This window comes from Prionailurus viverrinus, chromosome B4 (genome assembly GCF_022837055.1).
Source record: "Prionailurus viverrinus isolate Anna chromosome B4, UM_Priviv_1.0, whole genome shotgun sequence".
Lineage (NCBI taxonomy): Eukaryota > Metazoa > Chordata > Mammalia > Carnivora > Felidae > Prionailurus > Prionailurus viverrinus.
The window spans coordinates 115095409-115110271 of record NC_062567.1 but is presented as its reverse complement, the minus strand read 5'-3'; the positions used below and the strand labels follow the sequence as shown (position 1 = coordinate 115110271).

At 37.4% G+C, this 14863-nt stretch overlaps 1 protein-coding gene across 3 annotated transcripts in view; it reads right to left on the bottom strand.

Annotated features, from left to right (window-relative positions):
• Nucleotides 1–14863, bottom strand: part of CFAP54 (cilia and flagella associated protein 54) — a 301918-nt gene that overhangs the window by 81333 nt on the left and 205722 nt on the right. For all 3 annotated transcript variants that reach the window (XM_047868490.1, XM_047868491.1, XM_047868492.1), the window contains exons 50-56: nucleotides 13765–13844; nucleotides 11965–12134; nucleotides 4632–4737; nucleotides 2326–2473; nucleotides 1367–1524; nucleotides 1020–1199; nucleotides 793–919 (exon numbers count right to left, since the gene is read on the bottom strand). In XM_047868490.1, coding sequence (XP_047724446.1) covers nucleotides 793–919; nucleotides 1020–1199; nucleotides 1367–1524; nucleotides 2326–2473; nucleotides 4632–4737; nucleotides 11965–12134; nucleotides 13765–13844 — 969 coding nt within the window. The remainder of the gene's footprint in view (nucleotides 1–792; nucleotides 920–1019; nucleotides 1200–1366; nucleotides 1525–2325; nucleotides 2474–4631; nucleotides 4738–11964; nucleotides 12135–13764; nucleotides 13845–14863) is intronic.

Here is a 14863-nt window from a genome sequence, read left to right as displayed (position 1 = left end):
GGTCCACCAGCTCCCATCAGGTCCAGTCAGAGCTGGCTCCAGTCTAACCTGCAATCGATTCTTTAGCTCACTTCCTCCCATGAGGCTGCCCCTAGCCCACTCTGATCAGGCTATCCTGGTCTCCTGCACTTCCAGAACAGGTCAAGCTTGTCCTGACCTCAGAACCTACAACACGGCTCTCTCTGTCTCCATCATGCATAACTAGTCACTTGCAATTTAAGATTTAGGGTTAAATACCACTTCCACACAGAGCTCTTCACCAATGACTCTACTTAAACAGGCACCCCTCCCTTCATTGTTCTTTATCAGCAGAACTCATCCACATCTTTCATAAAATGGATCACAATTTATAATTGCATACCTATATGAAATGCATTACCGTACATAAGCTTTCTGTACCCTTACTCATTTTCTGCCTGGTACTTGTCAAATATATATTTTATTTTATACAATATTTATCTCTATTAAATTTTATAAGGGGGATATTTTATAAACATTAAAAGATTTTATACAATATTTATAATATGCACTTCTCCATATGGTTTGTTTACTTGCTTATTTCTACCTCCCACATGAAGATCAGTGACTGTACCTGTTTAACCTCCAGTAATTTCCCAGGACCTCACCCGGAATCTGGCGCACAGTAAATAATCAAAAACTATTCATTAAAATAAATGGAGCCCGAGTATTCATAAATATTGCCCCATTTGAATGTACTCCTAGGATAGCCTGCCTGAAAATGACAATTTCTCATCAGTGACTTGAGTATAATATATGTTAAAGCATTCTTACCAATCCTCATTTTTGTTTTGGCCAATAACATGACATGGGGAAGATAGATATTTTTCAAAGGCTGCGACGGACTTGCAGAGTCAGTGTTTGATAAAGGAAATTCAATTGTTTCTCCGAAAGTTAGCATCTGTGAAAGGAACACTGTATTAGTGACTAGCTAATGTGGTTTTGAATAAGACGATGGAAAAGTCAGTGTCTAAGTCTTGAGGACACAAAAGTGCACCCACCTGTTCAATAAGAATGTTGTGAGCCTGAGTCAACAAACATAATTTTTCTGTTTTTGAAGAAGGAGTTTCCTTGAATTTCTCAGCTTTTGTTAAGTCATCCAGCAAAAGCATGCTTCTCACCAGGGTTAAATGAGATCGAGGGGAAATAAATTCACTTTCTTCAAGCAAATGTATTACAGCCTATTAAAATAAAATTATTGCTTTTGATAGTCCTGTTTCCAATCCACTGAAACAAGAGCTGGCCAAACTGTTACGCATTCAGCATCTAATGGGATTTAAAATTCTCTCCTTTTGTTCTAATCAGAATCAGTAGGTGAATATCAATATGAATGAGGTCTCCTTCCTACCTGAAGGTTTGTTATGATGTCTGCCTTTAAATGCTTTTCTTGTAGGCCAATGATTACAGCTTGCATCAAGAATTCAGCTTGTAGCTCCCTGTCGCCTGCACTTTTTGCTTCCATGCACCCTTCGTTGATGAGGCTGACGTAATCTGTCATATTGTTTTCTAAAGTGAATAAATGCAGTTATTTAAAATGCACTGAGAACGTAAGAAAGCACATGTGCATAAGACCCCCAATATTCATCACAGGAATATTGTATAATAGAGAAGAATAGGAAGATATAAAGACAGAAAACAGACTCTACATGAAACATTAAAAAAAATGTGCTGCAATTTGGGGGAAAGTACTTTAGGGTATTCCAATGCTACAAAAGTAATAATGCTACATGAAAAATATTTAATGTGAGAGATGGATAGAGATGGCTGGATAGATAGATTTACAAACAGATAATTCTTAATCACTGTAAAAACTGACATGTATATGCACCAGGCTATGATCTAAAACTTTATAAATTTAACCCATTTAAGACTGACAATAACCCTATGAAGTAGGTACAATAATTTCCATTTTTACCAGAGGAAGAAACTGAGGCATAGGGGGATTAAGAGAGTTGACCAAGGAGGAAGTGGTGGACCGAATATTTGAACCTAAGTCAGGTACCCAGCGACGGAATCTGTGCTCGAGCCCCCTACACTACGCTGCCTCCCTGAATGACAAGAAGACTTGCATGTTGGTACTTTGAAATCTCCTTGCCTGTTTTGCGTACATCAGAAACACAGAGGCCATTTTCAGTGTTACGGAAATGACTATTTTTATAACATGAATTCTCTTATTCTGGAAACAGATCAAGCTATAAAGTTGGAAAATGTGAATGTTATAATCAAATGTATCCCAATAAAACCTCCATTACCTAAGTAAAATTAATGTTTAGGAAAACTTTTATTAAGAAAACAGGATATTTGTACCTGTCACAATTCCAACGCCGTGAATCTGTGCAACAAAGGCGGTCACCAATGCTAGGCGGCATCTCAACCACAGATGGATGTTGAAATGTTCTCGAGAATTTAGGGAAGTAGGATCTAGAAACTCACCATCATCTTTATTTTCAGTGGCCTAAACAATATTAAAATGATTGTTATCTTGCCATCTAGTAATTTCAAAGTTTTTGCCTAAATGCTAAATGAAAGTTAAGAGAAGCATCTGATACCATTTTATACTAACTTTTTAATTTTGGAAAATTTGTCTTGCATATTCTATAAAATGGAAAAAATACACACACATACACACACACACACACACACACACACACACACACACAAAACAAAACAAATAAAATGATTCATAATCCCGCCATGCTCTATTAACATTTGGAATACTGCTTTTCAGCTTTTCTCTTTCTTTCTATACCCATTATAGAAAATAGTTTTGAACTCTGAATTTTTCATTGCAAATGATATTATCAGCAGTATCTAGGTCTTCAAAAATTTTGTGAACATCATTTTAATGGCTGAGGAATAATAAATAATATATTGAGTACTTATTATATTCCAGGTACTGTGTCAAATGCCTTACACACATTATCTTATTTAATCCTCCCGAAAAGCTAAAGAGGGGTTATTATTTTTTCTGTCTTACAGATGGGAGAACTGAGACCTAGAAAGGTTAACTATCTGCTTAAACTCCATTACATATTGGCAGAGGTGGGATTCAAACTTGCATCCTGAATTTAGAGCTCCCTGTCTTAATCCATTGTGCCACACTATTATCTGCCGCTCACATTCCAAATGTGTATCATAATTGATTTACCATCTTCATTACTGCACTTTACAAGGGGGTGGCTAATACTCTAGTTTCTCTTCAGATCATATAAATCTTTCGCCTTTTACAAGGAGGTGGCTAATGTCCAGAGCTACTGAGAGGGAAGGACAAGGGGAGCTTTTTCTAATAGGAGGAATCCATTTTAGACACTTGGGAACTTTAAAACCGTCTAGAACAATGTCCATTTGTTCTAGGAATTTCCTGCTATGCATCTCTGACAGGTCCAATCAATCAGCAACACCTAATATCAAGGAGTGGCCAGCAAGACTGAGGATGGGCTGGAATGTGGATAGCCAGGTGGGAGGCACAGAAGAGGAGGGGGAGCCTGGCCTGGGAACAGAGTAAGAAGTCAACAGAGCCTTCAAGGCAGGATGGTGACTGGAAGGGGCACACCAAGAACTTGAGGAGTCTAGTATTTAGTTTAGCAATATAGGAAAAAATGCCTATCCCCATACCTTCATCTCTCAGTGTCTACATTCCCTGTTACTATTAGACAGCAAAGTCACCTTCATCTAAAACAGGATTTCTAGACCTCAGCACTGCTGGTGGCTGTGGAGGACTGTCCTGTGCAGTATGTGTCTAGGGCGTCCCTGACCTCTATGCACTAGATGCCAGTAGCACCCTCTCTCCTTCTAACAACCAAAATGTCTCTGGATACTGCCAAATCACCCCTGGGAGGCAAAATAGCCCCCAAATGACAACCATTCCTCTCAGTCAATTTTTGAATTAGATTGCTTTTTAGCATTTTTATTGCTTTTAATATAGTAAGAAATGAGTTTCTATTTAGGATAATTAGTTTTGCTTATTTATAATGACACTAGATATTAGCAATTTTATTAGTAAAGCTTAAAATAATGAGCAAGGATTCTGTGTGATGAATCTTTATGTTTTAATCCTAAACAATCCTCTATCATTAAATTACTTGGTCTTATCAAAATCCAATAAAATTTCAAAGAATTTGTGACACCAGTTGTCAAAGAGATTTCAGAGCTTAAAATGTGGAAGAATCTAACTATGAGAAATCCAGGGTAGGAAATAACACAGGTATCTACTGGTGATGCCAAAGTAAAAAATTCAAAAGTGAAATCAGGAGCAAAATAAAGTGAAACAACTTTATTTGCTAAAGAAATCAGATCTCGAATACTGGAAAAATGTATCTGGTGGGACCTCAGTGATTATTACATTCAGTTCCATCAGCTCACAAATGAGATTTAAATTAAACTTAAAATTTTTAATCAAAGAATGTTTTAAAGTTTAAGGGACTTGCCTAAGGTATGCCAATAAAAAAAGGGCATAAAATGGGGCTTGAACATTTATCTCGTTACTCTGAATCCAGTGTTTTCTCTACTTTACGCCTTTATTTCATCCAAGTAATTAGACACTTTTTTAGCATGCCAACAGTTATTATATAGTAAGTATTGTAAAGATAGACATTAATTAAATTCATACATACAGAAGCTCCCAGAGAGATGGAATTCTCTGTGTCATCTTGTACTACCTTCTTTTTAAAAAGTTTTGAATCCTGGAGAAGTCTAAGTGTAGAAAATACTATTGCAGCACTAAAATAGAAAATATATTTTAAACCTTATTAGTTCTGGCAATCTCATTAATAAAATGAGCACATAAGTATTTTATATGTATCAGAATGTAATTCTCCGCTTTTTGAGGTCATAGAACTTTGTTACTTAAGGCTGTACACTTGGAAACTCTTAAGCTAAAATTATTACTTACTCACTGTCTAGCAGAACCAGAAGGCAAACATAATAAGTTAAGAAAACAGAAGCCAGGAGATAGGAATTGTCCTTATTTCCTGTTGCTTCATACATTTGTCTGCACTTTAAACGATCATATTCTCCTCCTCTATAGAATGATAAAATTGTAATTGATGTCACACTTCTTCAAAATGTCTTAATGTATATCAAGAGGCTTCTAAAAATCTATTCCAAAATGAAATTCAAAATGCAGAACAATCTATATACCTGAAAATGCTTATCGTAACATTATTATATAATATGGAAAGACTGGGTGGAAGCCAAATGGACAATATGCCCATCTATCTAAGCTCTCACTTGAATAGTTAATAGACAATAACATTTAACAGGTGTTATGAGTTGAATTGTGTCCCTTCAAAATAAAAATTGTGTTGATGTCCTAATCCTCAGTACCTCAGAATGGTAGTATTCTGAAGTAATCAAGTTAAAATGAGGCCACTTGGGTGGACCCTATCCCAATATGACTGCTGTCCCTATAAAAAAGGAAAATTTGGAGAGACAGACATGCACAGAGGGAAGGTGACATGCAGACACACGGGGAGAAGACAGGCATGCCTAGAGTGGTGCCTTTATAAACCAACAAATGCCAAGGACTGCTGGCAAATACCAGAAGCTACAAGAAGCAAGGCAGGCTTCTCCTCTAGATCCTTCAGATAGAACATGGCCCAAGAACATTGATTTTAGAGCATGGACTCTAGAACTGTGTGAGACAATAAAATTCTGTTGTTTGAACCCACTGAGTTTTTGGTGCTCTGTTATGGCAGAACTAGGAAACTGATAGAACAGGTTAAAAGCAGATCCCCTGGCTTCTTCCTCCTATGCCAAACCCGTTACTCTTCCTTCGTCTTCCAACACAGAAGCAGAGCCCAGAATCGCTATTGCTACCTCACCGACTCACATTCTATGTTCTATCCATCAGTAAGTTCTGTCAGCCTCGCCTTCAAAACACAGATACCAGCCAGGTGAGGTGGTGAGGTGCTCCTCATCTCCTCCAGTGCTAGCGCTTTCATCCACGCCACCATCCTCTCCAGGCTGCGTGACTGGGAGCTTCCTGACCAGCCTCCCGCTCTGGCTCGTGTTCCTGTAGCCCTGTTCTCCACACAGCAGTCACAGGGACCTCATCGAGGTAAATCAGATCAAACCATTTTCCTCCATATACGTTCCAGAGGCCTCCCGTGTCCCTGGATCGTGGGTCAGTTAGGTTTCTGGCCTAGTATAGGTCAGCTTTATCCATGTCCAGCATGTTTCTGGGGAGGTATAGTCTCTGCTTGTAGGGTCCTAGAGTGTGTACATATGCTCAACGTTTGAATTTTATTTTTAAATCTTCTTTTTTGTCAACTTGTTGTATTAAAAGCTGAAAACATTGTGCTAACACACACACTCTGCCAAGAGACTTTCTCTCTTTTCTTTTTTTTCTCCAGAATCCTTTAAAAAACAGTAACTGGTATTTACCGAGTGTTTACCACCTGTCGGGTGCTCTGTTAAGTGCTTTGGGTGAATTAGTTTACTCAATCCCCTCCGCAATCCTACAAGCATTATCATCACAATTTTAATCCTACTATTATCATCACTATTTTATACATTAGGAAATGGAGACAGAAATGTTAAATGACTTGCCTAAGATGACAACTAGAAAGAAGGGGGCGGGATTAGAACCCAGGCAGCTGGCTCCCGTGCCTGCCCTCTTAACTGTTGCCTACAGCATGACCTCGGTCTTTCCACAGTTCTAATAAGTTTGGTTTTGTTATTTTGGTACAGTTATTGGTGCCATGTTTATGACTGCTACGTACTCATTGTTGACTGTACCTTTTATCCATGCAAAGGCTCTCTTTGTCCACTTTAATGCCTCTTGCCTTACATTCCACTTAGCAGACTTCATGAAATGGGATCATTGTAAAGATTGAATGAGCTATTTATTCTTTCATTTGTTCAAAAATACACACACATAGGAGTACCTCCTATGGGCAAGGAAAAAATCTAGGGGCTATGGATACAGTCCCTGCCCTCATAGAATTGGTATTCTAGTAAGAGTGGGGTGAACATATTAGCAAATAGGAGTGCTTACCAAATAGACCATGCTCAATACATGAGAGCTGTTCTCACTAGGTAGACCGAGTAGGCCAGGGAATATGAGGGGTAACCAAATTGATTTTTTTTTCTAAGTTAGTAACCAGAATATAAAGCTTTCTGTGATTATTGAATTTTAAATTCCCAAGATGCTACTGACTTGTTAAAATGGTTTAGATATTTGTAGAATATTTCCTAAGGTATTGTTCGTGACTATATAACTTAACTGTTTTTCTTTAAAATAAAACTAAACAAACAAGCAAGAAATCAACACAAAATGTGACACAGATTCAGTACGTGTATAGGAATGAAAATTCCTCTCCCTGACACCCCTCCCCGCTCAAGGATCCTTAAGAGTTTCTAAGGCACCTTGGTTACTGAGCAGCCTTCAAGGCTAGCACAGGATGGCCAGTAGAGGGCCCTGGAAGAAGACAGAGGTGCCCATCCCACCCTTCTGATTCCGAAGATGAAATTCTGACTTCAAGCCAAATGAGGTATGAGGTTTGGGATCTTGCTAACCCCAAAACTTAATGAATAAAATATAAACAGTACTAGTGTGTCCTAATCCACCTGGCACTGCATAGATGCACAATGGAAAGTTTCTAGTCTGTGCTCCACCGCAGAGACAGAAAGAGTAGGATCACTCACTATAAACACTCTAAAATCCCCAAGGAAGGAAGTTTCATTCTGACACAAAATTAAAAGGCTCAAATGGTATCCCATTTAGACATTAAATTAAATAGAAAGGAAAACTTATTAAAAAAAAAAAAGACAGGACTCTGAGAGAGGCAGCCCTAAAAGAAGCAGAAATACAGTTTGAATAACTTTGATCCCATTTACTTCTTATTAACATTCATGACAAAAATGGTCAGTTTGTTCTCATAAAATCCATGCAGCTCACTCTACCTGTCACCCTGGGGAATGTGCCTTTCAATTTCCTTGACACATAATTTTATTAGAAGTATCATAAAATGTCAAGCTAACCATCATTTGGGAAAGGGACTGTCCAACACTCTCAGCAGCGCCCAAACAGAAGCTCATGGGGGGTAAAGTTCACATAGGAGAAACTCATTCATCTTGACAGTAGGCTTCCCCAAATGACAACTCTGCTGCAAAAAGGCAACAACATCAAAGTTTTTGCAGGTTTTGTCCCAAGGGTCAGGTTCCTGTATTTAAAATAGGAGTGATTCTGATATACTTGCATATCATTTGCATATGTCTATCTGGTCTTCAAATTAAAGTTCTATTATGACACTACTTTCTGTGGCCATTTTGTAATTTTTAGTTTCTTGTTTCCTTCTTCCTCCCTAAAGAAATAAAAAATCACTCATATCCTCCATGCCCTCATGCAGAGGGCAGGGGGATGAATGAAGGTAAGTGGTAAATATTTTCTAGGGCTGCTGGTGATCCCTGAAACAGTTTGGAGAAAAGAGTTCTACATTCTTCTACAGGAAATCATATAGTCACATATTTTGTAGATAGAGAGGGAGATGATGTATTTCTATATATACAAATCATATACTTTCTATAAGAAATCACATAGTAAAGTTTCCTTCTCTTCAAACTTCAAGAGGGAAGATGATATATTATTATGCTAATTCTATTTACCATTAATCAGCTACCACTGTATTCTCAAAGATAGCTATAAATATAACCATACCTTATTTTTTTAATATAACAATACTCTAAATCAGTGTGTCTCAAGCTTTTTTTTCCCCTCTCAGCACTCATTTATACCCTTAAAAATTATTGAGAATTCCCAGACTTCCATCAATACTTATCATATTAGAACTTAAGCTGACAAATTTTTAACTCTGCTAATATTTATTAATTCATTTTAAAATACAAACAATAAACCCATTACATGTTAACATCAATAATGCATTTTTATTAAGACAGCTATATTTTCCAAACAACAACAAAAATTAGCAAGACGAATGCCATTATTTTGTATTTTTGCAAATCTCTTTAATGTCTGGCTTAATAAGAGAAAATCTACCTAATAGAAGACTTTCATATCTCCTTCTTTTGTCTGCTATGACATATTGGTGGGTTTTTTTAATATTTATTTTTGAGAGAGAGAGAGAGAGAGGGAACAAGTGGGGGAGGGGAAGATAGCAAAGGGGACAGAGGATGCGAAGCTGGTTCCTCCCCACCGAGGCAGGGCCCAAACTCATGAACTGTGAGATCACAACTTGAGCCGAAATCAGATGCTTAACCAACTGAGCCGCCCAGGCGCCTCAAGTTATGACATACTGTTTTGGTTGAAGTATATGAAGAAGACTAGGTCTCACAGAGGTAGTTGTTGGAAATAGAAAGAGTATTATATTCTCTTAAAACAATTGTGAATATTCTTTGATACTACACCAAAATGTGACAAGTGATAGTTTCTTAAAAGTTTCTTGCAATGTGAAAGCTAATACCACACACTGATGCTATTTCCTACTCTGGTACATTAAAACCTATTGGTCTATCTTGTTAACCAGGATTTTGGAACAATATCCACTGGTGATTTGGAATATAACAACTCCCTGAGTTATGCAAATCCCCTTAATGTTGAAACATTTCATTATACAGTTTAAAAAAAAATGATGCTTGTTAATATTAATGACTCCCAATCTCATCAGAACTATGTAAGCATTAGAAAACTGTCAAGCTCATGGTAGCAAATAGAAATTTTCCAAAATTCTAATTTCCCTGAAAAAGTTCAGATTTTATCATTAGCAACAGATACTATTAGTTGTTTGCCTTAGAAGTGGCATGTTCATTTTGCTCATTTTCAATAAAATGCCTGTCAAACACCCAAGTCTGAAAAACCAGTTTGTCAGTTGCCTTTTCAAATAAAAATGGTGTTCTGTGAAAATAACTGCTTGTTTAGCTCTCATTTAATCACATATGTGTTCTTCCCCAAGACAACCACCAGACTTTGATATGCAGCAAAGATGCTTTAGGAGTATTTCCCACTTAATATTCCCACAGAATATTAAAAATATATTCAAGGATGGAGATTTATAAATGTAATAGGTTTTACTGGTTCATCAAAAGCATTAACTGGATTTTTATTTTATTTCATTTTTTTTTAACTGCAAGCACCCAGCAGTAAGGAGTGTAATGGCCACTAGTAATACTGTTTGTGGCCACTGCTGTGATTCACAGCAAGAGGCCAGAAGTTTTCCTGTCATTGCTCTTGAAGCATCAGTGAAAATAAGAACACGATGAAGATGATGAATGACATCTTAGTCTTGTTGTAAAAATAGTTCTGACCTTACAGACCCCCTGAAAGGGTCTTGGAATCACCCCCTAGAAATCTGGAAACCACATTTTGAGAATCACTGCTCCAAAATGGACTAGACGGATTTTCATCACTGTTTAGAAACCACAAAAATTATAAATTTCCAAAAATCTATACTGCTCTAGCATAAAATCAAATTTAGATGTGGTTAATCATGGCATGGTCTATGGTCAAGGCTCACACTGATGAGATGATTACGTGTTTCCCATCAAAGCAAAGGGAAATTTCTGCTGAATTGATTTCCCCTTTGCAGAAGCCATAGGTGGGCTTCTCTTTTTTCTCACAGCTCTACCTAAGAAAGCATCTGGGTTTTCTTATCTGCCTGCCCAGATGTGGGGCAGGAGAAGGGGGGAGCGGTAGGGCTTGAAAGCTGTCAGCCATCAAAGATCAAACTGTAGTCATACTCTTTATTACGACCGCACCATTTTACAATGATAGCCCTCCACCTCCCCCTGCCTCTACTCCTGGTATCTCCATAACACGTATTACTTTTGACCACACTATACAATTTACTCATTTACTATGTTTGCAGTTTACTGTCAGCCTATTTATTATTTATTGTAAGCTCCACTGAGGGTAGGCCTGTTTTCAATATTGTTGAATTGTATCTATCAGTACTATCTAACAGTATCTATCAGTACTGGGATATTGATTTCTCTCAAAACTAAGAACCATGACTAGCATATTGTAGGTGCCCTCAAATTATTTTTTGAATGTAACTAATGAATGGAAGATAATAAGTCTGTGCATTATTCAAAGAATCATTACTGAAATGTCACAGGGCCTCATCATAGAGCTATTTATTGCAAATGATATGAGAAGGTTTTGAAAATATAGGTCCATGTGGTTTTACTATCCCACTTACTTGTTTATATATCTTTCAGCATATGGATATGGAAACTATTTCCATTCCCCTCTGTATCCTCAGTGTCTAGATAAGAGCCGAACAATGCAGTGGTTAATGGATACTGGTTGGGTTAATGAATGAATCAATGAACAGGTGAAATGAAAGGTCTGATACTAACAGTTGTATCATATTTAAATAATTATCCACTTAAAACAGTTTCTTAAATGGTTCAGCAAAACATAGTTCAGAAAATGTTACTCTTTAATAATAGAGCTTGTTTTTAATATTAACTCTATTGGAATTAAAGTTTTAAAAATAAAAACATAAATAAATACATAAGCAAAGCTCTGTTAATTTGTTCATTCTTTATATGTTGTAAAACATCCTAGGGGCTCCTGGATGGCACAGTTAGTTGAGCATCCAACTCTCGATTTAGGCTCAGGTCATGATCTCACGGTTCGTGAGTTTGAGCCCCTCATTGGGCTCTGCACTGAATGCACAGAGCCTGCTAGAGATTCTCTCTCTCTCTCTCTCTCTCTCTCTCTCTCTCTCTCTCTCTCTCCCCCTCCCTCCCCCTCTTCAAAATAAATAAATAAACTTAAAAAAAAATCCTAGCTTATGCTTTAATAAAGTAATTGCTTTGTTTAGAACTGTAGTTTTAAGTGTAATAATATATGAAACTCCCCTGAATAATAAAACACAAGCATGCCCTATTAATATTGGAATTGATAAAACTTACACACAGTCTAGGTATATTTGACAAATCAGGGTGAGGAAGAAATTCTCCTCTGTGCTTGAAGAGACTCACCTGTATGCGGCCCGGTGTCTTTGCAGGGCAATTGCAGCCAGCTGAAGCCTGGCCTCTACCACAATCTCCAACTCACCAGCAGAACACTGGGACAGGTCCTTGTGGCCTGGATGCTCCATCTCTGACACAAGGAAGTTTAGCCTGTCCTCAGCTTCTGTCAGTAAAGCTGACTAAAGAAAGAATACCACACAATCACGTAAGTTTAGAGATAATACAAATAATATCTCATTCCTATTTATCAGGTGTTTTTCATGTACTAAGAAAGTAACCTTGAACGGAAGACCAAATAGGAAATTTGCACATAATCATCAGAGAAGAGAGCTCAGTGAACAGGAAAAAGGCAACAGAAAACAAAAAGGAGAGTAATGGCAAGAGTAAGCATGTACAACAGTTACCCTCTATTGTGTGCTCAGCCAGCGCTCATTATTCATAGTACTTAAACTGTTCCATAAAGTTGCTACAAACACTAAATTAGCAAACACTGAAGCATTGCTCATAGAGGAAATACAGGAATAAGTTCCTGCTGGCCTCTGGTCACGATATTTTTGCCAACTGATCTACATATAACTTTGTTTAATGTGCATTTATATTTAAAGACACATTATTTAATATATACTGTAAAGTCATTAACCTTGAACTCATAGCTTAATAGCTCTAAAACTCATGCCTGACTAAAGCTTTTATTGCATAAGCGTGGATTAGGCATTTAGTCATAAAGCACATCACAGCCTTCTTAGGAATTTAGTATTCTTAGGAATAATAAACAGCATTTCAGTGCCACACTTAGGGGCCATTTCAAATAGTGAAATCACCAATAAAAAGCACAAAAATGCAAAAAACATGGCGATGCATAGACCATGGAAAGGACTCTTATTTACAGTATGAGAGTGGAAACAAAAAGTCAGAGAATTGCCTTGTCCAGCGCAGCTAGGAATGTATGAGTGTGTGTTGGGCAACTGAAATTTTTCTATGTTCTGTGATGTTCACAAATGACCACAAAAAAGAGCCATGAGTGTTGATTTTGGAGTTACAAATAAATTTTAGCAGATAGGCTAGTTAGCAAATACTGAATCTGTGAATAATGAGGATTGACTGTATTTCAAGTTACGCTATGATCACCTAACTGGTAATGTGAAGATAATGAGATTTTATAGCAGACAATCAATAGTAAATACCAACCCAGCATGGCAAAGGAGAAAAGGACCAACCAATCCTTCAAAAAACAGGTCTCTAAAAACTTGTTTGTACAGAGTGGTACACATTATACAAGGACTACTAGGGCAACTTAGTATAATGGCTAAGAACGTGATCTGCATTTCATTAGATGCATGACATTAAGGAATTTTTTTCTGTCTAAGCCTCAATTTTCTCACGGTTCAGCACAACATAGTTCAAAAATGATTAATACCTACATCCCAGAGTTGTAAAAATTAATCATGCAAAGTGCCTGTCACGTAGTAAGCACTGAATAAATGGTAGCTGTTTGTGTTGCTGTTGTCATCACTATTATTATTAGGAAATGAGAAACAGGGAATGGAATACTCAAATCCCATCAAATAATGAATCATATTTTCCACAGTGCCTTAATCATATTTGTAAAGTCAAAGTCTGACAATCTCTGGGCATCTAATTTTCTCACGAGGAGTAGACTCTGTCTCTGGCCCCAATCCATGCTTATGCAAGAAAAGCTACTCAGTCTCCCAAGAGCAAACACAACCCTGAAAGTGAGCCTATCCAGGGCCTCATAGTGGACATTTTGGTAACCAGTTTCATATGATTTGAAAAAATTTCCAAGCTTACCTTTATTGTGCTAAGTGTGAAGTCATCTTTAATTTTTGCAAACTGACCAAATGAGATTCCCTCGTCCTTTAAACATAATTCTATAAAGACACAAAATTTTTGAAGAACCAAGAATATCTGTGGTTAGTTTAAATATTTATTCTAGTTTATAAAACTCATCATTATTTGGGAAACTATCCATACATTTCATATTTAAAAAAACCCACCATGATAATTAGAAACATATTGTTCTATCAAATGGTCCTTAAATATCATATATTCAAAGGCTGAGGATGATTTTTACAACAAATCAGATAATTCTGAAAGGATCTTGAGGATTCTTGGTGATGTTCTTTAAATTATTGGCTACTGATATAGAGTAATGGTTCCTCCTCTGGGATCACAGGACGCCTTAAGGTCCCCAAAGTATTTTGGGTCTCCCAGATATTTATAATATTTCAATAAGATCTCCTTGGAAATGTCAGTAGTTCTACTGATTTGCATAAGCCCCTCACACTAAGAGCAGAGAGTGAGAGTATTTAGAACATCAAAATCCACAATTCTCAAGTATCTCAAAAACCCACAATCCAAAGCTTGTCATTCTGAGCAGGAGGAACCGAGATAATTTAGATCACAGACTCTGCCTGCTGTAGTAAAACTGAACTTCTAGACTACAGAGGAGAGGGGGTAAAAACCCCCACAAATCATTATTTGACTAGGAATTCCTGCAAAAAATACCCACCTAAAGAGACTAAGTTTGTCAAGGGGTAAGAGGAAGTCCAAAATAGCATGGAATTGAACACATCTGACTTCCTTCTTCTTCCAACTACTACCTACTTGGCTCTTCTCCTAAATTAAAGGGCTCTGGGGCAAACAGCTGCGTATGAAAGAGGGCTTGAGAATTGGGAAAGACCCAGCAGAAAGATCTGGGGCTGGGTTTTCTCCCCTAAAAGAGAAAGTGAGAGAGAGACAAAGATCAAAAATAAATGCCTGGAGATTGGCATGGAAGAACGCTGGGATGCATTTCAGAACATGAGAGATCCTAGGAAGAGTTTGATCCACATTGTCCTCCTGCTCTCTCTGCTTCTCAGTGACTTTGGTGATTCTCTGTGTGGCCCCT